Source organism: Rhinolophus sinicus, chromosome 12, assembly GCF_057876585.1.
Source record: "Rhinolophus sinicus isolate RSI-liver-muscle chromosome 12, RSI-T2T, whole genome shotgun sequence".
Taxonomy (NCBI): Eukaryota; Metazoa; Chordata; class Mammalia; order Chiroptera; family Rhinolophidae; genus Rhinolophus; species Rhinolophus sinicus.
The window spans coordinates 57734720-57757937 of NC_142512.1; the positions used below are offsets into that span (position 1 = coordinate 57734720).

At 55.7% G+C, this 23218-nt stretch overlaps 1 protein-coding gene and 1 pseudogene across 1 annotated transcript in view; one reads left to right on the forward strand and one right to left on the reverse strand.

The window, feature by feature from the left end:
* Positions 1-23218, forward strand: part of TBCD (tubulin folding cofactor D) — a 135282-nt gene that overhangs the window by 91819 nt on the left and 20245 nt on the right. The window contains exons 18-26 of the mRNA XM_074319596.2: positions 1191-1271; positions 3154-3227; positions 4607-4724; positions 6347-6407; positions 7715-7737; positions 12933-12964; positions 20306-20368; positions 21165-21241; positions 22657-22738. Coding sequence (XP_074175697.2) covers positions 1191-1271; positions 3154-3227; positions 4607-4724; positions 6347-6407; positions 7715-7737; positions 12933-12964; positions 20306-20368; positions 21165-21241; positions 22657-22738 — 611 coding nt within the window. The remainder of the gene's footprint in view (positions 1-1190; positions 1272-3153; positions 3228-4606; positions 4725-6346; positions 6408-7714; positions 7738-12932; positions 12965-20305; positions 20369-21164; positions 21242-22656; positions 22739-23218) is intronic.
* On the reverse strand, positions 12530-12702 carry LOC141568954 (thymosin beta-10 pseudogene; annotated as a pseudogene).

Below are 23218 nucleotides of genomic sequence, written 5' to 3' on the forward strand. Positions count from 1 at the left end.
GCCTTCGGAGGCCGCCAGTCGCTGCTCTGCGATTCTCTAGAATCCTGCCCGGCCGCTGGCTGCTGGCTTCTGTCCAGTCTTTGCTTTAGAGATGACGTGAAGTGAGTCTTTTGTGTATGGTCGTTGTCACTTGTGTGGTTATATCTGAATGAATGAACAGAAGTGGAATTGCTGGACCAAAGAGCGTTTATGTGTTATTAATACCCTGCACCAAATTCTGTCCCCAGCATGTGTCTGGATGCTTCCAGACCCTTCCTGCAACGCTGCAAAGCCCTGCTTTGGCTTCTGACAGCCGGACAGGGGTGTCCGTGGTGTCGCCTGTGTGAAGGAGGCTGGACGTCACCCATGGGCTTGAGCTGTGTCTGTTTTCTTTGCCAGAAGCTGCCTTGATTTTTCTGCTAGGTGATGGTGTTTCCTATGAATTTGGAAGAGCTCCTTTGTATGCAAGGCTCTGCTTGTGGTAGCAGTTGCAAATTTTGCTCTGAGCTCGTATTTATCTTTTGATTTTGTTTTTGGTGATTTTCCTGGCTGACCATTTTCTTTTTTGGTTGTGTTTGTGCCGATCTCTTCTCTTACGGTTTCTGGGATTGGGGTCATGATTAGAAGGGCCTGGACCACTTGGAGACTATTTACAAAAATTATCCCATGGTATTTTCGAGAGATGAGGCCTGCCTTTATTTTTAAGTCGGAATTGAAACTCCACCACTGCCCTTGCATGAAGCACACAGCCCAGTGAGTGCTGACAGCACACACCTGGGGAGCCAACATCTTCGTCGGGTGCAGAGGGCACCTCGGCCACATACCACGGACGTGGCGTCAGGAAGAACGTAACCGCGTCGCCTCCCGCTCAGCGCCGCTGTTTGAGAGCCGTGTGTTGTGTGTGTGTCAGCAGCTCGCTCCTCCTGGCTGCTCAGTGCTCCTCTGTCCTGCAGGTTATCTGTCAGCTCCCCTCGCAGACGTTTAGGTTGTTCTGAATTTGGGGGTCTGATTCATAAAGCTGCCGTGCACAGTTGTGTAGAAGTCTTTACATGTACATTTTCATTTCCTCGGCTGAATACTTACAAGGGGATTTCTGTACACTTAACTTCATGGGACACTTTTTGAAAGAGGCGACACCATTTTACACAAGTCGCGTGTGTGCGTTCCTGTTCCTTCACGTCCTCACCGGCTCTGAATGTTGTCTTTTTCAGCAAGTTCATTGCCGGCTTTCCCGAGTACACACAGCCGCTGATAGACCACCTGGTCGCCATGAAGGTCAACCATTGGGACGGGTAGGTTTTGCGTTTTTGTGTGTGTGTAATTAGTGCTGGTATTTTATCACCTTACCTGTCAAATGGGAATTCTTATTTTGTTTCTGAAGGAGAGATTCCATTGGGTTTATAAGCCTTCAATACACTCAAGGGACAAGAGAGGGAGGGGATGAGGCATGTTCCTGCAGCTGCAAGCCATCCAGCCCTTGGGACGTGGCCATGCGCCAGTACTCGCAACGTGACAGTGTCCACACGGGAACATTACATGCCTGACAGACCAGACCTGAGGTCTCCAGAAGTAAGACTGGGACAGACCACTGACCAATGCATCACGTATGAAGACAGGAACTTACATTGCTTCTCAAGACTTATTTTAAAATACAACATCCACAATGAGAAAGTGTGCTCATGGCTTACAAAGCCGATTGAATCTCTCCTGATAACCACCATTCTGCTTTCTGTCTCTATGAATTTGGCTATTCTAGTGCCTCACAAGGAACCATGCATTATTCCTCCTTTTGTGACTGGCTGATTTCTCTGAGCATAACACCCTCAAGGTCCCGCCATGGTGTAACAGGTGTCAGAATTCCTCCCTTTTTAAGGCTGAATAATAGTCCGTCGTATGGACAGGTCACATTTTCATTACCATTCACTCGTTGCTGGACCTTTGGGTTGCTTCCATTTCTTTCCTGTTGTGACTGATGCTGCTGTGAACATGGGTGTGCAAATACCTTTTCGAGGTTTTCAGTTCTTTAGGCTGTTTGCCCAGAAGTAGAATTGCTATATCACGTGGTAATTCTATTTATGATTTGTTTGGGAACCTCAAAAACCATATTGTTTTTCCTAATGCCTGTGCCATGTTACATTCCCACCAGCAGTGCCCAAGGATTTCAGTTTCTCCACATCCTTACCAACACTTGTTATTTTCTGTTTTTTTATTTGTTTGTTTGTTTGTTTGTTTTAATCTTAACGGGTGTGAAGTAACATCTCATTGCCGTTTTGGTTGCGTCTCCCTGATGCTTCTTAATACCGAGCCTCTTCTCATGGCTTAATTGGCTAGCTGTATTTCATCTTCCGAAAAACGTCTCTTCAAGTCTTTGCATATTTTAAAATACAGTTGTTTATTTGTTGTTGTTGTTGTTGTTGGGTTGTAGGAGTTCTCCGTATATTCTAGCTGCCAACCCTTATCAGGCATATGACTTGCACATATACTCTCCCGTTCCAACGGATAGACGTTGTAAATTTTAATGTAGTCCCCTTTATCTATTATCAATTTTTCTCCTTTTACTTGTGTTGCCTGTGTTTTTGGTGTCATATCCAAGAAATCATTAATGAATCTTCCATCATGAAGCTCTTCTGTTTTCTTCTCAGAGTTTGTAGTTTTAGGTCTTCTCCTGGTTTTCCGGGCATTCCCGTCTGCCAGATCCCTTGGGGTGCGGGAGGTGGCGACACACTTTGCCATCCAGCACCTTGGAGGTGGCAGTGGTGCCCAGCCAGGGGCCTGCGTCTATTTGCTGTGTTATTTGCTGTATTATTTGCTGTATTTCTTAAATTCTCTCTTCCTTGTTTGTCACAGTCAGAGGTTCTTACTGTTTGTGTGTTTATTTTCATTAGTGGTTTTGACTCAGTGGCCAGCTGACAATTCGTGTATATCGTCTCTCCACTTTTCTTTTTTTCTTTCTCTTTAATAAGGAACATCCTGTTTTTTTTTTCCCTATTTTTTAAGGAGGGCGCAGCTCATAGTGACCCATGTGGGGATTGAACCAGCAACCTTGGTGTTATTAGCGCCAGGCTCTAACCAACCGAGCTAACCAGCCGCTCCCTCTTTTCTTTTCATGAGTTGCCTGAAGCTGGAATCATCAAAATGAAGGAACTAACACTTTTCTGTCCCCGCCCCCACCAGGGTCATCAGAGAGCTGTCAGCGAAGGCCCTGCATAACCTGGTCCAGCTGGCACCTGAGTACAGCGCCGCTCATGGTAGGTGTGCTCCAGCGTCCTGCGGGCCCAGACACGCACACACGTGTGCACCACACACGTACATATGCGCAACACATGCACGCACATGTGCACACCAAACACACATGGGTACCACAAACAGGTGTATACCACACACATGCACACACGTGCACCACAAATGTTTGCACCACAAACACGCACACACGTGTGCACCAGAACCACAAAGCCGAGGACAGGGCCACCTGCTGGTCCCAAAGCCAGGGAGCTGAAAGCAAGTGGAAGAATTCATAACGGAATGAATTAAAAACCAAGCTGCTTCCTGGCGGCTCGCAGCCTAGGGGCCGCCGGCCGGCCGTCTCGTATTTGTGGACCTCTCCTGGCCCGCAGAGCTCGGCCCCAGCCATCCTGCTCCAGATGCAGTGGCCAAACCTGAGGTGCACACGCTGCTTCGCCAGCGAGGAAAGAGCCGGCCTGACCTCCGGCCTGGGCTCCTTGGACTGCGCGCGCACCTGGCCTCTGTGTAGGGAGCAGCCTGTGTCTCCAGGCTCCCTGTTCCTGCTGACATTGTTAGCAACCAGCGGCCTGGTCATGTGGGCGTCTCTGGCTTCTCACGTGTGGGACTTCAGTTCCAGGGCCCCTGGGCTTCTGTCTGTTAATTCACCCTGATGTCAGGAGGCTCATGAGACGCCCACTCATGTTTAGTCTGTCATCTGCTGCCCGAGTAGGGCGCTCACCACCATCCCTTCTTCCAGTTCAGGAGCGTTAGTGGCCCCAGGATAAGGGGCTTCCCTGATACTTCAGCACTGACGGCTGCCAGCTGCCATGTTGGCACACCTGTGTCAGAATCGCCCGGCTTGGACGCCGCCTGCTGTTACAGCCTCTGCATGGCTGCTCTTGTGCATTTGGGGAAACTGAGAGGGGCCGTGGTGTCTGCACGCCAGTGTGGACATGGCTCTATCTGTACTGTCCACTTGGCTGCAAGGATGCTGTGACCCTGCTCTCCCCCCAGAGCACAAAAGCCTTAGAAGCTTTCTCTGCCCGGGCCTGAGGCGCCCTGGGTGTGACGGGGTCCTGCAGCTCGGCCCCCAGGCAGGGCCCCTGCCGGACACTTAACCACAGAAATGACCTGGAAAACCCTCTCTGACCTCACCCCAGGCCACCCAATTGTGTCCGGGACCTGGGGAGCGAGAGGCGCTCTCCGTCCCAAGGTGGCTCACTTCCGTGGGTGCCCAGGGTTGTGGCCTGTTGGCAACGGCAGGTTAAGTCCTGGGTGTTGCGATAATGACCCCGACGCATGGCTGTCTGTCAGTGGGTGCCCTTCTCCCTTTGGAGTCTGAGTCTGGGAGCTGACACGGTACCGTGTGTGCTGAGCTGGCGTGTTCTCCTGCCGTCCTTCGCAGTTTTCCCACGCCTGCTGGCGATGACGCAGAGCCCGGACCTGCACACGCGGCATGGGGCCGTGCTGGCCTGCGCGGAGGTCGCCCACAGCCTGCGCGGCCTGGCGGTGCGGGAGCACAGGTAGGAGACGTCTGCCGGGGGCCAGCTGGCCCTTGCATATTTGTGTGTGTTGATCTGTGTGGGGAGCCGTCTTCAGGGGCCCAACTTTATCTGAGAAGTTGGTCAATGGTCCTCTGTCCTCTGCGTCGTCAAGGCCTTTGATGGAGCTGCCGCCTGTCTGTCGGGGAGCCAGGCGGGGGCACTGGCGGCCACAAGCGTGAAGTGTAGGCACCACCACATGTGGGTGAACCACAGAGAACAGGTCCGGGCCGCGGCAGTGAGCGAGGCACACGCGTGTTTTGGTTCCCAGTGCAGAGGGCAGTTCCGTGTACACTGTCGTGCAGGCCCCTGCACATGCAGTAGCATGTGTCTGAGGGAAGAGTGCGTCCCTTCATGTAAAAACACTTCAGCGCTAAAACATCTGTTACCATCCGAGCCTTGAGCGAGTCCTCGTGTGTTTGCTGGGTGGTTGGGGGGTCAGCCTGGACACTGACGGACACATGTGTCTGGGCAGTGGCCGTAGCTGTATCCTGACATCACCTCGCTCTGAGGTAGAGTTAGATCATGAAAGCAAAGGCTTTCACAGGTGGTATTGAGCAGCTCACATTCAGTATCCTTTAGTCATTCGCCACTTTTGATCATTTAAAATACCAGAGAATGCAGATTTGAAGGTGTCCACTAAGAACTTCCCAGCTGGTAAAGCTCGTGATTAAACAGGAAAGTTCAGGGCAGGGGACCCGATGGAGCTGCACGCAAGGCAGCTTCCTCAGCAGCCGCTCACTTCGTCTCTGCTCAGAAGTCAAAGCTCACAGCACGTGGTGGCGTCTGTGACCTGCTTCTCAGTGTCCAGTCTAAGAAACACTGTCTTGGGTTGCGTAGTGTCAGTGGGCAATTCCCTCTTGTCACCTGCAGTCCCCGGGAGGTGGTTGCCCTACCACACGCCTGAGTCACAGCATAGTCCATTGAGGGCATCCCTGCGGGTGGGGGGTCGGCGTGTGGGCAGCCTCTCTGGTCGAGGCCAAGTCCGAGGAGACCAGTGCGGCCGACGGGCAGCCCTAAGCCCAGCACCGGTGTGACATGGAAAGGTGTCATCCCCCAGTGAAGATCTGAGAAGCGCCCGGGTTTCTGCTGGGGCTGGTCACGTAGGCACTCGCCCTGCACCTCCCAAGTTCCAGGTTCCAGCTTAGAAACCACGTAGCTCGTACAGTTTGGCACAGTCACCCTTATCCCACCAGGGAGCTGTAGGGACCCTTCCGAAATTCAAGTCCTGGACGCTGCTCGTAGGGCCAGCCTTGCAAGCAGGCCTGAGGCCAGCAGTGAGGCCCCTTGTGAGCTCCTGGGGGTCCCAGGGCTCTCGCCTCAGCCGGTCCTGTCATTTTCAGAGCAGCTGGTCACCCCAGCAGCTGCGAGCCAGCTGCTCTCCAACCCCAGGGTCCCGGCGCCTCTGTGCTCATTGCAGGATTGTCTGTGTCGTCAGCACACTGCCACACGGCCAGGCATCACCGATCTGGTCCTTACGGCCACCCGCTAGGTGGACACTGCTTTCTGGGGAACCCTGCAGGCGAGCGCAGAGGGGGTGGGGCTCCGGACAAAGGCGGGGTAGCCGGGCGCCCGCAGTCTCATGCTGTGCTTGGCTTGTGCAGACCCGTCGCAGACTTCCTGGACGAGTCAGCCCTGCACGGTCTGAAGCAGATCCACCAGCAGGTGAGTGTGCGGGTCCTGAGCCCTGTCCACCCTCCTAGCCCCGGGAGAAGGATGGGCCTGATGCCCAGGAAGCATCCTGCAGAGGCTCAGCCCTGGGGCCCCATCCACCGGGAGCACTTGCTGCCCACCCCCCACCCCCCTGTGTCACCCTAGGGCTTCTGAGGGGCAGGAAGGAAGAGCACCTCTCACGTGGCCTGAGTGTCCACAAGGCCCGGTCGTAGGGCTGGCCTGGGCTGCTGCACGCAGCTGCTCGGGCCACCCTCCTGGGCTGCCTGACACCCCCTCAGGGACGCAGCCTGTTCTCAGGGGGACCGTGGGTGGCTGGGCAGTGGCCCCGGCACCAGCCCGGAAGCCTTTGATTCCCGCTGGTCTGCACATGGGAACCATGAATCTGAAATGACACCATAACCTGCCGTGTGCCGTGCTGCAGGGAGAAGGTGTGTGTTTTCCTCGGTTTTTCAGGTCTCAGTCCCCTATGATTCAAAGGAGGTAGAGCATGAACGGTGGGCCTTGCTATTAAGGATGCCGTCAGTCACTGACGAGGAAATAACTGCTTTCATATTAACACGTTGCGTACGGCAGGGTTTAAATCCCTCGTGAAGATTCTCGTGATCCGTATGCAACGTGTTAAAATATTCGATCTCAGACCCTTCTCAGTCTGTGCCGCCAAATTTGGTTTTGGCAAAGCGTCAATGTGCTTGCTCGAAGTGCAGCCTGGCATGTTCGCCTCAGCGTGACATCGTGCGAGCGTGTGGCTCTGGGTCATGGTGCAGAGTCAGGGAAGGTGCCGCTGGGCCCGGGGTTCCTTTACTGGCACGTGTGGGTGATGACAGCAGCACTTCCTGAGTTTTTGTGAGAATTGAAGAGCATGTCTGGAGAGCTCTGGCTTCCAGCCGTATGAACAGGCGTGAACCTCAGCTGCATGATGGTGCCAGGTGCTTCCAAGCTGTTGGAAGGAAACGCACCCTCAACCTGGTGGGCATGGCTGGTTCTCCCCGAGAGGCCGCCTAAGGGACAGGTATGTCCCGGTCAGTGCTGGACGCCTCCCTGGCCGGCGACCCTCTTCCTCCCCCAGTGCCTCGTTGCCCTTCCAAGTGAGGCTGTCGTGAGGATTAAGTGAGATCACGTGCAGGGGACTGGGTGACGTGCTCGCGGTGGGTGACATGGGCTCGTCCTGGGAACGAGAGGCCGGCCTGGCCTCAGAAACGTCTGCTGGGCAGCTTTCTCACTGTTAATATCACTGTCTATTGTGTTACTTTAAAAATCCAGATAATTTAAATAACTAACTTTCAATTCTTTATTTTTAGTTTCACGATCGTCACTTATACAGGTAAGCTTTACAAACCCGAATTTCTCATAGTTTGTGTCTTCCTGGAAACATGCACTGTCGTAAAGGGCTCGTCTGGTGACACTCGGTGGCTGAGTGGGGAGGCTCGTCCCTCCGTCGTGGCCGTGTGCCTGTTTTACCGAATGAGGTCAGCACCTGTGGCCCAGAGGTGTGGAGGGCACCCGCATCCGTCTTCTCCAGCTGCTGAGGCTCACCTGGCGTGGGAAGAGCCTGCTGGTCCACGTGTGGAGACTGATGGGCTCTGGTGACCGCAGAGGGTTGAGGGGCTGCAGCCACGATCAGGCAGCCGGTGGGGCCCGCCCACACCCACGCCCCCGCCTGCAGCCCGGGCTCTGCTCTCGGTCACCGCAGCGCAGCGCCACCTTTTCTGGATTTCATGTGGGTGGCCACTCTGAAGTCTTGGGCCTGGCTTCTGTCTCTTGGTGTGACATGTTGGCGCGTGTCCTGCGGTGTGCTGCCGTGTGGGGACGGCTGCCGCGCGTGCTCACCAGGTGATGGCATGGAGGCTGCCGCAGCTTGTGGCTCTTTGGGACCAAGCTGCTGTGAACGCTGGCACCCAGGTCTTGGTGTGGACGAGCGTTTCCCATCCTCCTGGCTGACTGCCCGGATGGCCCTGCTGCGCCCCACCCACGGCTTCTGTCGCTTTAAGACCTGCCAGACCTTCCTGCAGGTGCTGGGCCACCTTCCTGCCCAGCAGCTCCGGGCCTGGGTGTGGAGGGGCGTCGTGACCCTTAGCCTGCATTTCCCTGGCGACGGGCAGCCTTCGCATCTCTTCTGTCTTCGTCCATGAAGTAACTATCCAGATCTTTTTATTAAAAACGCTCATGATCTGTCTTCTTACTGAGTTGTCAGTGCCCTTTACATTGTATTCTGGATACAAGCTCTTTGTAGACATAGAATTTGCCAGCATTTCCTCCCATCTGGGGCTCACCTTTTCATTTTTCTTAGTGGCTTTTTAACGTGGCTCGTGAATACCAGCCTCTCCTCCTTCGTGCTCAGCGTGTCTCGTTTTGGCCTCCTTCCGCCTCTAGCTTTTCTGAAAGACTGGAGCCTGTACAGTGGCTCGGGCCAAGGCCACTGCCGAGGCCACTGCCCGTGCTGGTGTTGCCGTAAGAAACGTCCAAACCTGTGGATAATTTTTGTGTTTATTTGAGCCAACCTGGCAACAATTACCAGGAAGCAAAATCTCAATGGATTGAGAAAATGCTCCTGAAAACGGCAGTTTTGCAGTTTATTTTTTACATTGGGGTCAAAGGAGGAGACTAAGGGGGTCACGTGGAATCCATGGGTGGGAGGTTAAAGGGGCAGGAGAAAGCAAAGCGGGGAAATCTCTGGGACTGGATAAAAAGTAAGATGGAGAGACACATACTTCTTTCACATTGGTGGGTGCGGGGTAGATAATAATGAACATTTACAGCACAGAGAGATGGTATGTGGGGGACCAGATAACAATGAGGGGTTCCTGGTGTCATGCCCTGAGGAGTCTGGAAAAGAGAATTACTCTGACTTTGCAAAGGTATATTATCTGAGATGCAGAAAGACAGCAGGCAGGCCACTTCCGGTCAAGACTGACCTTCGTCAAGGAAGCTACAGGCCTAGGACGTGACCACCTCCATGACCTGCTTTAGTGAGGAACGTTTATGTCCCGACCACCCTGTGGTTCCTTTGGTCTCTGGGTTTGTAGGGCCCACTAGTCTGGCCTCCCCTGAGTTTGTCGGGTTCAGTCTGTGGCCCCTTTTCCGCCCACACTGGGAGCCATCCTCAGTCACGGCTTATACTTGAAGGTGACCTTAAAGTCTGTGCCCGTCCTCCCTCAGAACCCCTTTTCTGGACAGTCTATCTATGGTGAGATTTCAGACGCAGCCTCGGTTCCCCCTAAAACAGACCCGTCAGCGGGCCTGGCACTATGGGAAGCCCTCAGCGAAATAGCCTGTGCCACTAGAGTGAGTGTTGGCCTTCCTGCTCGTGATGGCCACATGCCAGTTCCTGAGTGTCACTCAGCAGGTTAGGCCGTCCTGCAGGAGTGGTGACCAGGCTGTGATTGCAGCACAGAAGTCTAACTCACCTTAAATGTGAGTGGGTCACCTGGGAGTGGCTGCTCAGAGTCGAGTGCGGCCCGGCCTGCGTCTTGGAATGCGAAGTGCGAGATGCGTGTGGGACCCTCACGTGGAGGCCCCCGGGGTTTGCGCCTGTCCTGTGAGGGCTGCCCCGTCCCGCGAGCAGTGGCTGTGCGGGGCTGGCCCTTGGCTTCCTCAGTGATCTCAGTGACTAGGAACCGTGTTCGCATGGCATCCTGTCTCTGAAGCGTCCTCCTGGAGAGCATGGAGCACGGACTGCTTTCCTCTACCCCGCAGCGTTTATCGTGAAGAATGAATATGGGCCTGACCAAAGTGAGAGCAGTATAGCCAGCCGGCCCTTTCCCCAGCTTTATCAGTTACCAACGTTTGACCATTTGCCTCATCTCTGCTAGTGTGTGTCTGTTTGTGTATCATTTATTTTCTTGGCAGAAAGCAAGTTGTGGGCTGGTGTTTGTTTCGTGTCTGAGTGAGGTGCAGGGACCCCATGATTCTTCACACCCATGGTGCCACCTCCACCCCGAGGGCCGGTGTGGACTCAGCTTCCTCAGGTGGCCCTGGATGTCCTTGGAAGCCTTTCTGCTGAGCGGGGCTGAGAAGCTCGTGCACTGTGTTGATAATTCTTCAGTCCCGCCTTTTGTTTTCACGACATACTGATGTTTTAAGAGCTCAGGGCAGCTGTCTTGAATGCCATTCTGCATTCTGGGTGAGCTGGCTTGTCCCAGGGTTAGACCTGGCCCAGCCATGGCATGGCTGATGTGGCCACTTGTGTTGCACACAGAGGTCCCCTAAAGAGACCCTGATTTGATTCCTGGGTTCAGGGGTGACCTCCAGGAGGTCAGATGTGCCAGTGAGAGGCGTGTCCCCTTCCAGCTAGTGAGTGACCTGGGGCCTCGGGCTTGGAGATGTGTGAAGCCCAGCTTCCCGAGCCTCCCTCCGTGCCTTCGTCAGCGTCACTCTGGGACTTGTCAGAGGGTGCGTGTCTGGTCCCATTATTCTCCCTGCATTCATCACCTGGGCTTGATGCAAAAAGAACCCCTTTCCTTCTTACGCACCCTGCTCTTTCTAACAGCCCTACAGACTCATGGGTCCTTTCCCCCCAATATGTTGTAATCCACTCACGTCAGTGTTCCTCTTTCTTGCTCAAAGTGTCCCCTGTTTGGCCCGCAGGACCCTGTTTGAACAGGCTCCTCGTTTTCATGTGATCCCCTTAGTCTTGGAGCATTTCTTTAGAGCAAGGTCTTTTTAAACCTCTCCCTTTTTATTATTGGGGGTTTCTACCGCCACGGCTGTTGCATTCAGTGCAATTCTTCTTTTCAGACTTGTGGTTTATTTTCTGAAGTTGCATTTCTGTCTTTCTCATCCCTGCCTGTCCCCTGCCTTCTGGGACACGTGGAGAGCCGCAGCTTCCTTCATGGCCCCGTGTGCTGACTCCGTCGTCGTGGGCACGTCTGGGTCTGGTTGTACTGACTGGGTTTCTTGCAGCTGTGCATTGTGTTTTCCTGGTAATTCTCTGTTGGATGCCAAGCTTGGTGAGATTTTCGTCAGTGGGGGTTGGGTTTTGTCACATTCCTTCTAACCGTGCCGGCAGCTGCTTCCAGTGGCTGTTAGGTTGGTTGAGGTGAACTGGATCCTTTCGAGGCCCGTGGTAGGTCTGGAACAAGCTCATTGTCAGCCACACTGCTCTGGTGGGTAGGGGCTCGGCCCAGCCTGCGTGGGCCTGCGAGTGTCCTGCCTTCTCCTTCCAAGCGTTTCTTTCCTCTCAGCTCAGGTAGTTTCTTGTGTGTGCAGCTCACGATCAGCCTGGCTTAAGGGGACCTTGGAGAGCCCCGGAGCCGCCTGTGTTGCCCCAGCTCCTCAAATTCCAGCTGACCGCTCCCCCACCTCAACCTCCTGGGCTCCCTGGACAGGTGGCTCCGTGGGGCTTCACTGCCCGCTGTGCCCTGAGGCGTCCTGGGGCTGCGCCCGGCTCGCTTACCCCTCCCAGGCCTGTTTTCCAGCGTTGGAACCTTCGTTCCATGTATTTCATCCAGTTTTTCAATTGTTTAAGGCAGGAGCACAAACCTCCATTCCGTTACTCTACGGGGCTAGAAGCCAAAGTCTGATGAATCAACTTTGTCTTCTCATCGAGTGTTTCTTAGGCTCACGCTGGCTAATTTCTTCTTGTCAGGGTCAAACATGAACTGTGTATCCAGAGCCTCAGACACTAACTCTGCATCCAGACAGGCCCAGCAGCAGCCATTACTTCTCCCTGGGTTGGTTCATAGTGGAACATTTGTGGGTTGCTTCCTCGGGCTGCATAACGATACCTTTCTGTGTCTTAAATTCCTTTAGTTTTCTCAAAGTAAAGTAGAATTCGTCCAAATTCTCAAACTGAGTATGGAATTTGTTCTGAATGATGTAATTCATACCTAATTCATAAGGATTATCGTGTCCAGTGAAAACTGAAAATCAGAGTGACCCGTGAAGACTCGCGATATCTGGGGGTGGTTGCAAAACATTATTTCTTTTTTTTTTTCTTTTTTTGCCACGAGGTGTGTTTTATTTTCATTAATCGTACAAATAATTTTCTATTATTTGTACGATTAATGAAAATAAATCATTATTTATTCGGAGAATTCGGCAGTCTGATTGGGGAGTTCACAGAGCAGCTTGTCGCTCGTGTCCACCTTGCAGGTGGTCCCTTCTCCACATCACGACTAGAGTCCCCGAGATGACGGCGGGGGGGGTCCTCCAGGTTCTTGAGGAGGTTCACTCCACTTCTCCTGCTCAGTGGTCTCTTCGGTGGGCAGGGTGTTCGCCTGCGTCTCCGTCTTCTTCGGTTTGGCCTTATTGAAGCTGGCGGTTTCCCCACGTCGGGCTTGTCTGCCATTTTCTTAAAACGATCCCTGGCCTTCGCGTTGCGCCGAGGTTCCTGGTCACCACTCCCGTCGCTGCAGCGAGAGCCCGCAGAGCTTGTTCTCGTTTCTTCTCATACACAGTAGCCCCACTTGCAGTCACAGGGGCACGAGCCTGAAGTGACATCTGTTACTTGGTGAGGATGTTTTATGTTCTTTCATGTAGTAAGAGATTTTAACCTTGAATGTTTTCATTTATTTTCAGGGGCCTAGGAGGAGAGCTCATGAGACAAGCAGGTAGGTCTGAGCGACAGAACGCTGCAGATTGCAGGTTGCGGGCTCTTATTCTCGCCATGGAGGGAATCAAAAAAGTCCTGAGGGCGTCACTTCATTCTGTCAATACTGTTAAGTTTGCTGAGCGTGTCCTTTTGCAGTGACAGGTGGCAGGGCGGCTCCCCTGTCAGAATTAGCGCTGGGGGTGCCTGGCCCGCCGACCCTGCCCCCCCCCGTGTGTTCATGGAGGCTCTAGCTCCCAGCTCCTGGTCACGTTGCTGTGTCGTAGTGAGCACAGGGGCGCAGCAGCGGGGGTGGGTGGGCGAGCGGCGGGACGATAAAGTTAGGGCTGGCGAGGTTGCTGCCTGAGCTGCTTCAGCAATATTTAAATTCACTGTAGACCAAATTGTACGTAAATGTTGACAGAAAACTCAAATAATACCAACATGCAAATATCTAGGTTTCCTGACACCTTTTCAGCTAAACCTAGAAAACCTGGCTTGTCTGGTGGACATGAAGTGGGTACCCAGGCAGTCCTGGCCATGTGTCATCCAGGGAGAGGAGCGGGCGCGGGGGAGGGTCAGTAGCCCCAGTGTGACAGCCCCAGTGTGACAGACGTGCCCTCAAGTGCTGTGGCAGGGGGTGACCTCAGCATAACATCTGCTTGTCAGCATGCCGAGCTGCAGGGTGGCCCTTCCCCGCCCGCCCGGCTGGCGGTGTTTGCCAAGATGAGCCTGCACTTCTGAGCGCTCTGCAGCCCTGGCCTCCCCTCCAGACCCTTCGGTACATTCCTTCTGTGATCTTCCTGTGCACCCCTACCCCACCCAGGTCGGGCCCCAGGACTGTCCCTGTCCCCTTTGCCCCTCCAAGAAGGTCCGTGCCTGCCAGCGGCCACCCAACCTGGACAGGGGGTGGTCTCCTTAGCCCAAATCATCTTCCTGACAACGGCCTGCCGTATTCTGCGTGTGCCTCGTCCAGTTTGAGTGGAGAGTGTGCAGATCCTCAGCACGGCTGCAGTGACAGCCTCGCTGAGCTTGCAGAATACTCTGTGCTCAGACCCCAGGCTGGTCTGCAGGCCGGGAGGCAGCTCCAGGCTGGACTCTGACCCGCCAGCCACCCCGTAGCGTCAGCACTGCTCGCTGCTCTGATCGGGCCCATGTGTCCTCCAGTCAGTTCTCTGGCCCCAGAGGGCAGCCGTGACATCACGCAGGTCTGGCATGTCATTCCCCTGCCAGAGGAGAAGCAGCGTGGCAAGTGGTGTCCCAGGGAAGGACACAGTCCTGGCCAGTGGGAGGGCGTCAGGTTCCAGACTGAAGTGTGCTGGGCTCCTGGGGGCCACGGCAGAGCGAGGGCAGTGTGCAGGGAGCAGGAAGCACGTGGGGAAAGCCTGGGTAGGGCCGAGCGCGAGCAGTCAGCCTTGAGGATTGAGGCGCAGTGAGGGTATGTGAGCAGGACTTCCGGCCACGGCCGTGCTGGTGCAGGGCCGGTCGGGGGCTGTCCCCCAGGATAGTGGCACGTCTCTGACTCAGACCACACAGGAGAACACCTCCCGACCTGGAAGTGGGAAGAAGTCAGGGGCTCCTGGATCAGTTTGAAAAGCACCGTCATTAGCAGGCCAGTCCCGTTTCACGAGCTCATTGGATAGCGCTGGGCTCAGAGGTACAGGAGACTGAGCAAAGGCCTTGTCTGTGCATGTGTGGGGGCGAGCATGCACACATGCCTGCACAGCGGTGATGCAAAGAGCTTTGGGAAACCAGGGTAAACCCCAGCTGCGTCCCACCAACCAGTGAGAGGAAAGCGTAGCCAAGAATAACTCCTGAAGCCACTTGCTGGGCAGCGGCGGAGGGAAGGGAGATGAGGGGGAGAAATGGGTGGGAAGCTGAGATGACTGCAGTGAAGCTTCTCGTTTGTACGTTCAGTCAAGGCCTGTGGAGGCCCCACTGTGCACGGGCTCCTGGGAGGAGAGCACGCGTGTTGAGGCCCCACTGTGCACGGGCTCCAGGGAGGGGCCCAAAACAGACCCTGGCTGCCCTCGTGGAGCTCGCAGACGCAGAGACAGAGCACTTTGCGATGGGGAGGAAGGAACTCAGAGAGGAGGGAACAGGAGAGGCTGAACCAAGCTCCTTGCAAACCTGAGTCCATTCTGAAAGCTGTGCCCCAGATTCTCAATCCCTGATGGGTTGGTGGGAAGTCCCCTCAGGTCCCCAGGGGCTTGTCACAGTGGAGCAAGCCGCAGGGTTCCCAAAGGCTCTTCCAAGTAGCCGAGTTGCTTTTGGTGAGTCTGCACACATGTGAGGAGGAAGCAGAGGCTCTGTAGACGGTTCCAACACCCACTCGCTCAAGGGAAGCCTGATCAGTTCCTGGGACAGCTCCTAATGGAAGCCGCATCCGAGGACCGGAGGGCGGGGTTCTGAGTGACGGGGGCCCAGCCAGGATTCTGCCCCACCTCCCCCCAAGACCTAAGGGACCTGCCTAGGGCCTGCAGCTGTTGCCTCCTCCCTGGCCCATGGGGACTGCTCCGCTGAGAGGCCTGCCTCCCTGTCACCTCCATGTTCTGGGGTTTGACTTTGCCAGAAAGTCAGCTCTGGGAGCGTGAACTGACTTGTCAGCTGACATGTGGGACCGTGGTGCTGGTGGCTCTGGCCAGGATCGCTGTGATTTTGGATGTGAACTGTCACCGCCAGGTGCCGAGCCACTCACACGGCTCCCGTCACTGCCCCCAGCATCACCCACTCACCATTTCTGGGTCTGGGGACTTGGCTCAGCTGGTGGTGGGGAATAGGGTGTTCTTGGGTCCACTCTGGCCCCCCAATCTCAGGGAGCAGCGCCAGTCGCAGGGTCCCAACACCGACCGGGTCTACACGTGTCATCGTCGGTGTCTGAGCAGTAAGTCTGCACAGGAGCTGTTGCCCCTGTGAAATGAGGGAAGAGAAAGAGGGTTCATAACCAGAACTAGACGTCTCCTGGCTGCTTGGATGTTTTAGGGGTTCCTTCAAGGTGATTGTTTTTTCCTCACGATGCTCGCCTCGTGAAACCCGGGTCACGCGGTATGTTCTGCCTTAATATGCCAGCAGGCGAGCCGGTTTGGCCTTGTCATGGCTGCAGGGGCCGCCGTGGACCAGTGTTACCCCCACTCCATCACCCACAACCGTCAGCAGCTCAGAGCAGTTCTGCTGTGGACAGGAAGTAACCGGCAGAAAGAACCGTGCCTCCCAGCATGGCTGTTTGCTGTCAGGGTGTTTTCTGGAGTCCACACCAGGTGACGTCCGGACAGCGGTGGTGCCCAGCCAGGAGCACTGCGTTTGCCACTTGGGCAGACGTGGATGGGCAGGATTTGCCTTCTCTCATTTATTAGCTGCTTGTCAGTGATGCTATTTGGAAAGACGCGAGGCGGGCTGGCCATACCCCACGTCCTCAGCTCCCTGCTGCACCCACATCCAGGCCAAAGAAATAGTGACAGAAAACCTGCTGGTCTAAAGATGAAAGAAAAGCATCCGCACTGCTGATTTGGTGCTTTCACCCCACCCCAGATTCTTGGGGGGCGGGAGGGTTGCCCTGAAGGATAACTCTGGTTTGTGGTCTGTTGGGCGGCCCTGTGGGTTGCTTGCCAGCACCCCTCCCGCAGACGCACATGCCTCCTTTCCCACCGGGCTCTCTGCTGCGGGAGGCTGTCTGCCAGGGGCACAGTGGAGGAGCATGGGGCACTGTGCTCTCGGGCCACTGGTTCCAGCCTGTGGGGTCAGTGGGAGCCCCTGCCAAGCCAGTAGGAGGAGGGGAAAAGTGAGGTCAGGAGTTGACCTGGCTCCGCCTGCCCCACCACCCAGCCAAGGCCACAGCCCCCTCCTGCTTTGCTGCTTTATTAGCCCTGGGGGGAGGGGGTCAGTCAGAAGCCCCGCCCGTGGTCCCTACTGAGCCTTTGACAGGCAGGCACTCAGGTTGGTTTCCCGTTCTTGCTTTTTTCCTTTAGAGGGAACTATTTTCATATGCGGGTGTTTCAGTATAAATAGTTCCCAGAAGTGAAGCAGCTCACTGTCCAGTGTTAGTCTCAGTACCACCACCCCCCATCTCAGTCTCCTCCACGTCACCCCTTCAGGTCATCAGGCTGCCTTTCTGTCTTAGCTGCTTCCGTGTTTCTACGTTACGTGCTTAGAAAGCGTATCCTCAGTTTTAGGTGTGTTCATTTGAACGAGACCAGTTTCAGAGCTCTTAATTCCTGTGTTTTTGTCTTTCGGAATTTTTATTTTTATAGTTTTGATACCCGTGTCCGTTTTCCGTCGTCTCTCTTACCCCTTTGAGCAGAGGAGCACAGTCTGAGATCTGTAGCCATCTTGTAGTGCTCGTGCCGGTCTGCTGATGGAGAGCTGGGTGTGGGCAGTGCCAGGGTACAGAGGCAGCCGGGCCGGGGGCTCTTTCCCGCCCCACACAGGCCTGGCAAAGCCTCTGGCTGTGGCCTAGGAGCCCATCCTCCAGGTCAGGGTTCGAGGGCTTCAGCCAGTGACCTGAATTTCCTAGGGTGGGGTCGGTCCTTCAGATTCAGAGCTCACTGGGAAGGGTGTCCCAGTTCCCGTCACACCTCTGGATCCAGGTCCGTCCACAGCCCGTCGAGGGCCTAGGCGCTCTGGGCCGCCTGCTAGATTCCCCAGCGTCTCCTCCAGAGACACCAGTGCTGCTCAGGGAGAAGCAGCTCACCCGCACCCCCACCCCCCAGGCCTTTACTTCCTCGGTAGCTCCACAGAGTTCATTTTTAATTTTGTCCAGCTTTTAGTAAACGCCCTAGCTGCTGGGTTGGTCTGGATTACCTAGTCCGTTACTTTTTGAACCTTTTATATTGAAATAAGCGTAAACTCACAGAAAGTCGGGGAGTGAGGACACCAGCTTCCCCAGTGGTGCCGTCTTGTGTGCCAGTGGAATGTCATAGCCACTAAACTAACGTGGGTGCCGTATGCGCACTGCAGACTTCCCCAGTTTTCACATGTGTACGCGTGCATGCGTGCATCTCGTTTTATGCAGCTGCACTTAGATGAGTGTCAGCAGCAGCTCAGTCGACAGAACTGCTGTCCCACCATGGCGACCGGCCTCGTGCTGCACCCCGCCGTCCCCGGCCACCCCAGGCGGCTGTCTGTCTCTACGGCCTGTCGTTTCCGGGTGTTACTTACATGAGGAGAGTGTCGTGTTCATCCTCGGAGTAGATAACGGCCCCGAGGAGCCCCCAGATTCTTGGTATTACTCAGTCGTTCTCTTCATCCCATTGTCTCGTTTTGGCAGTTTGTTTAGCCATTCGCCCATTGAGGGCCATCTGGGCCGATGCCCAGCTTTGCCATTATGCATGAAGCTGCCAAAGGCGTCTGCAATAGGATTTTGTGTGAGCCTGCCTTCCCATCGCTCTGGCAGAAGTGCCCGAGGGTTCCTTTGCTAAGCCCCGTAGTGAGTGTAGGATTCATTTAGTAGCAACTGCCGAACTGTGAGCAGCGTTGTCTGCACCGTTTGCCTTCGTCCCACGGACGGTGTGAGGCCCGGCTTCCCCAAACCCTTTTCCAGACTTGTGTTATCACTGGTGTTCGTTTCAGCCCTTCTGGGCGCATCGTGACGCGTCCCCTGGGTTTCACCTGCATTTCCCAAGTGGCTGCTGACGCCGAGCTTCCTCTCACCTGCTGGTTTTCACCTTCGCAGAACACTCTGCAGTTCACTCGCAGGCAAACGTGACAGGTATTCTGGGCATTAGTGAGGCTTGGGTTTTCCAGGCCTTAAAGCGTCTTGTGCAACTGTGCAGACCAGGCTGGTGTGTTCTTGGTGCGAACCCAGGTGGCCTCCGAGTTGCCGGCAGGGCTCAGCCTCACCTGTGCTCAGGGAAGTGCTGTGAGCTTCACGAGGGGACAGTTTTCCTCTGTTGGGGTGGCTGCAGACACAGCTTAGTCACCCTGGTGTGACAGGCTCTCTGGACGCTGAGTGGTCACAGGCTTTCCGCTTGCCACCTGGTGATGTCTCCACCAGGGAGAGATGTGTGCGGCCTCCGTTCCCACTCCCACCCAGAAGTGTGTGAGGGGTGCTGGGCAGGCGGGTGGGGTGTGTGTGGCCTCCTGGTCTGTAGTACAGAAAGCTGGAGGGCGAGGTTAGGCCATCAGTGAATGAAGGTCCCTGTCCTCTGTGGGGCTGTTACCCTGCAGTGAGAGTTGTGAGGTCTCTGCCGTTGGTTGTTTGTGAGGTGAGAAAAGCAGGGTGCAGGTCCGTGGTGTTGTGGGTTCCGTTCAGACATCTGCCTCCTACCCCCGAGACCCCCCGCGGCCTGGCAGGACCACACTTGTCATGGGCAGTGAGGCGGCAGACGTGAGCAGGAGTGGGCGTCACTTTTAGTCGGAAGTGTCCCGTGCTCACATAGCACTCCCGAGCTGGCTATGTCACTTTCCTCGGCCTGGCAACGTTTCAGATGACGGCCACCAGACGCTTGGGTCCCTCAGTGACTGCGATCAGCCTCCCCCACCCCCCTGCAGCCGCATGTTGGACAGAAATGCAGTGTGAGCAAGGAGGGAGCTTATGTTGCTGCAGCTCTGACAGTGGGGCTTGTCACTGCGGCCTGGCTGCGGTAAGAGGTCTGCGGTCACGTGACTTGGGCTCACATTCAGGTCCCCTCACGCACCCGTGTCAAGCAGGGGTTCAGTCACTAAATATGGGGAGGGCTATGTTAGCCACGGGCCACGTGGCGTGCTGGGGGGACTGGGCCTCGGGGCCAGGTGGTGTGGCGGCGGTGGCAGCTCGCTCTGTGTGCGCGGTGCCTCCTGGTGGATCCCAGATGGCCGGGGCCTCAGCGTGACGCTGCCCGACGGACGGAAGCTCAGGTGCTGCTGCATTGGGCCGACCTGCTCACTGTTCTCCGTGTGGCGGGCCGGTCCGTCTGAGCTCCTGGTCATTTGGGGCCACGTTCCTGCCCAGGGGAGTGGCAGTGGTTTAAAGCCCGACCTGCATTGCTCACAGGCCAGGAGTTTACCTCCTGTTGAGGATAATAAGCGTCACCTTCTCTGTCGTGACAGCATGCGCTGGGTGACCCTGGGTGCTCCCCTGTGACGGGAGGCCGCCTTGCCACCCACGTGAGTTTACTTCTCTGTGCCTGTGCGCTGCCACAGGCAGGCACCGAAGGTGTGGTGGTCCTTGCACCCACGTGTCCTCCAAATGTGAGCCGTCCCTGGCGTCCAACCTGTAGCTGCCACGTTGAGCTCTCGACTGGGCAGGGCTGTTGGAAGGGCCTGTGGTCCAGTCACTGGGCGTGGGTCCTGGCGCTGCCAGTGTCGCCGGGCCAGGTGTGGGGCAGGCTTGGTGCTGTGGCGGGCGCTTGGGGAGAAATGACACTGCGTTTACCCTTTTTCTTCCTAGTGTGCGTTTTAATAGAAAAGCTGTCCCTTTCCAAATTGCCCTTCAGAGGGGACGCCGTGCTTGGTAAGTGCTGTTCTTCAGTGACTCACGCTGTAGCATTTTCTGCCACAACAACCTCAGATCGAAAGTACTAATGGACCTGTTAGGATGGATGGAGGATGGTGGTGTCACCATGTCAGAAAAATCGTGACAGGAACTTGTAAATGACAAGTGTCTACCACACGCCCCTTCCGCCCCGGGCAACTGTCCCCTTGTCCTCCGACAGCTCGAGCTTCTTCCCCAGAGCCCTGTCTGGGGGCGGCCCGTCTCAGCCTCGCCAGACTGCGAGCCGGCTGGAGCCCAAGCGCCCCGGGAGTGCAGCCCCGGCGCCACGGCCACGGGGGCAGGTCTGCGAGGGCAGCCGTCCTGGGGCCCCGTGGGGCACACGGCCTTTCCTCCATGTGAACAGCCGTGGAGAGGCAGTGACGGGGCCTGGGGTCCCCACACACGGCCTGTGACTTAAGGAGCCGAACAGGCTCCGGCCAAGTTCTGGATCTAACTGACTTGGAATTCGGGTTTTTATTGGTGGGGGTGGTGGGGCCGTCTGAGGGACAGGGACAGGAAAAGACGGCAGGAAGCTTGCAGGTGTAGGCAAAGAGCAAACATTTTCCCACCAGACGTGCTAGCATCTCAGCAGCCAAAGGAGACTCCCTTTAAGTCGAGAGCCCCCACAGTGCGTGCAGCCTGGAGAGTGCAGATTCTGCCCGGGTGCATCTCAGTGTTTCCCCGTCTGCTTCAGCAGAGGAGGTAGAAGAGGTTTGTTGTTTTCACCTTCATCCATTCTTACACGGATAAATGCGTTTCTTTGTTTCTTTGGCAGATGGTTGGCAGTGGCTGATAAATGACACTCTGAGAAATCTCCATCTTATGTCGAGTCAGTCCCGGGAGCAGATCAAGGTGTGGCAAGCAGGTTTCCGGTGGCTGCACCGCACGCAGCGCGTCATTCGTATGTTTAGTGTTTGTTTGAAAGGACTGTGTATTGTGGGTCTCTTGTGTGTGCTGCCGTGATACTGGTAGTCCTGTCATCACATGTGGACTTGTAGATGGTGTTGTCTGTGTGACTGAGTCAGGGAAGCTAATTCAGCCATTGCTGGCCAGAACAGGTAAGTTTCTTATGACTGTTTTTTTCTGGTTTAAGGTATTTACCTTCTCAGTGTTTTTCCCAGAGGTCAAGGGTAACTGGTCAGCAGAGCTGCCCTGTCGAGCGGGGGGATTTTAGGGTTGGAAGCTGCATGTGTCGTGCTCTTGCCGAGTCATTCCTGTGCGTGTCACATTGGTCATTTCGAGCAAGCAAGAGTTGAGTGTCCCCGTGGCCAAGTGCCACGTGGTCCTGTGTAGGGACAGGTGAACGAACGTTGGGGCAGCAGCAGGGTCCCCCCTCCCCCCAGTGGTCGTCGCTGGGGCACAGATGTGACTCGGCTTTGAAGTGGAGGGTGTAGGCTGAGAGGGCACGCTGGTCTCCTGTGCAGCCCCCGCCTCCTGTGCCTCAGCGTCCCTGCCGGGTGTCGGACACTCCTTCAGTTTCCTTTTTGTAAGGTGACTGTCACTGTGGAATTAAAGGACAGCTTTACCTGTTGCATCTGAGTATCTCAGGAGCAAGGCCCAAACCTTCCTTTGTAAACACGCCTGCTTCACCCCACCCCTGATCCGTGCGGCCTGCTGCTCCGATGGGCAAGTGACAGCTCAGTGTCATACTCCTTCCGAGGCCCCACCTGCCTGGCCCCAACAGGGCTGCACTGGTGGCCTTGCTGCCTGATCTGGGGACAGAACGCTCACATCCAGCCTCTGCCCTGTGCTGGCTGTGTGACTTTGAAAGGCGTCCCAGAGCCCAGGTGCCTCCTGTGACAGCGGGTGTCAAGGAGAGGACCTGCGTGTCCCTGCCACCTCCTGCGCTGTCCTCCCCCCTGCCCTGGGCAGCTTGCCAGTGGGGTTGGGCCTGAGGAGCCCTCGGACCCCGTCGCCTCGAAATGAGGCTGACACGCTTGCCTGGAGCCCTTGCCCTCGTTACTTTTGGGGTGTGTGACGCACACTTTTTCCTTCATTATTTCTGCTGGGAAAGAAGAAAATGCCCATTTTGTTATTCACTGTTCACGTTATAAGATATGGAATTTGTATGGAAAAAATAGTCAAGTTTTCTGTTCAGCTTATTATTTGCAAAGAATGTTAAAGCTGTAACTGTATCAGACACAATGACAAGCAGACTGGCAGGCTGCAGTGATGTCACTCAGTTTCTGGTCTTTACTCGCTGGCCTGACTGCAGACAGCCCAGCTGCCCGATGGCTGCAGGCCACTCATGTCCTGCTTTGTTCTAGGACACGGCCATCTCGGCCCTGGCCGCCCTCTGCAGCGAGTACTACACGAAGGAGCCCGGCCAGGTGGACCCCGCTGGGCAGGGTGAGTGGCGGCCGTGCTCGGCCTCAGGCCCTGGGGGTCTTGGGGCCTGGAGGGCTTGGGTTTGCGATCCTTCCCGCTGCAGTGTGGACTCGGGCCTGAGCTGGGCGGTCGGCAGGGCTAAGGTGTGCATTGCGGACCACGAGGGTCCCGAGGCCTCCTGGGCCTGCCCCAGTCTCCCCTCTACCCATTGGGCACAGATGCCCAGAGGGGTCTCTCTCTGAACAAGTCGTTTCTCCAGGACGAATCTCGGTGTTGGCTTTACCGTGTCAACCTTCCCTGGGACACGCGTCCCTGTCACGTGTAGTCAGCTCCTACTTCAGCCGCATTTGCTCACATTATGCTTTTAAGTGCACTTGTCCCCGAGGTCTGCTCTGGAGGCCCCTGTTACACGTGCCTTCTCTGCCGACCTGTGTCCCACCTTGTGATCCCTTCTCGTCTGTCTGTCCACTTTGTTCCTTTGTCCCACATGTGTCCTGCAGC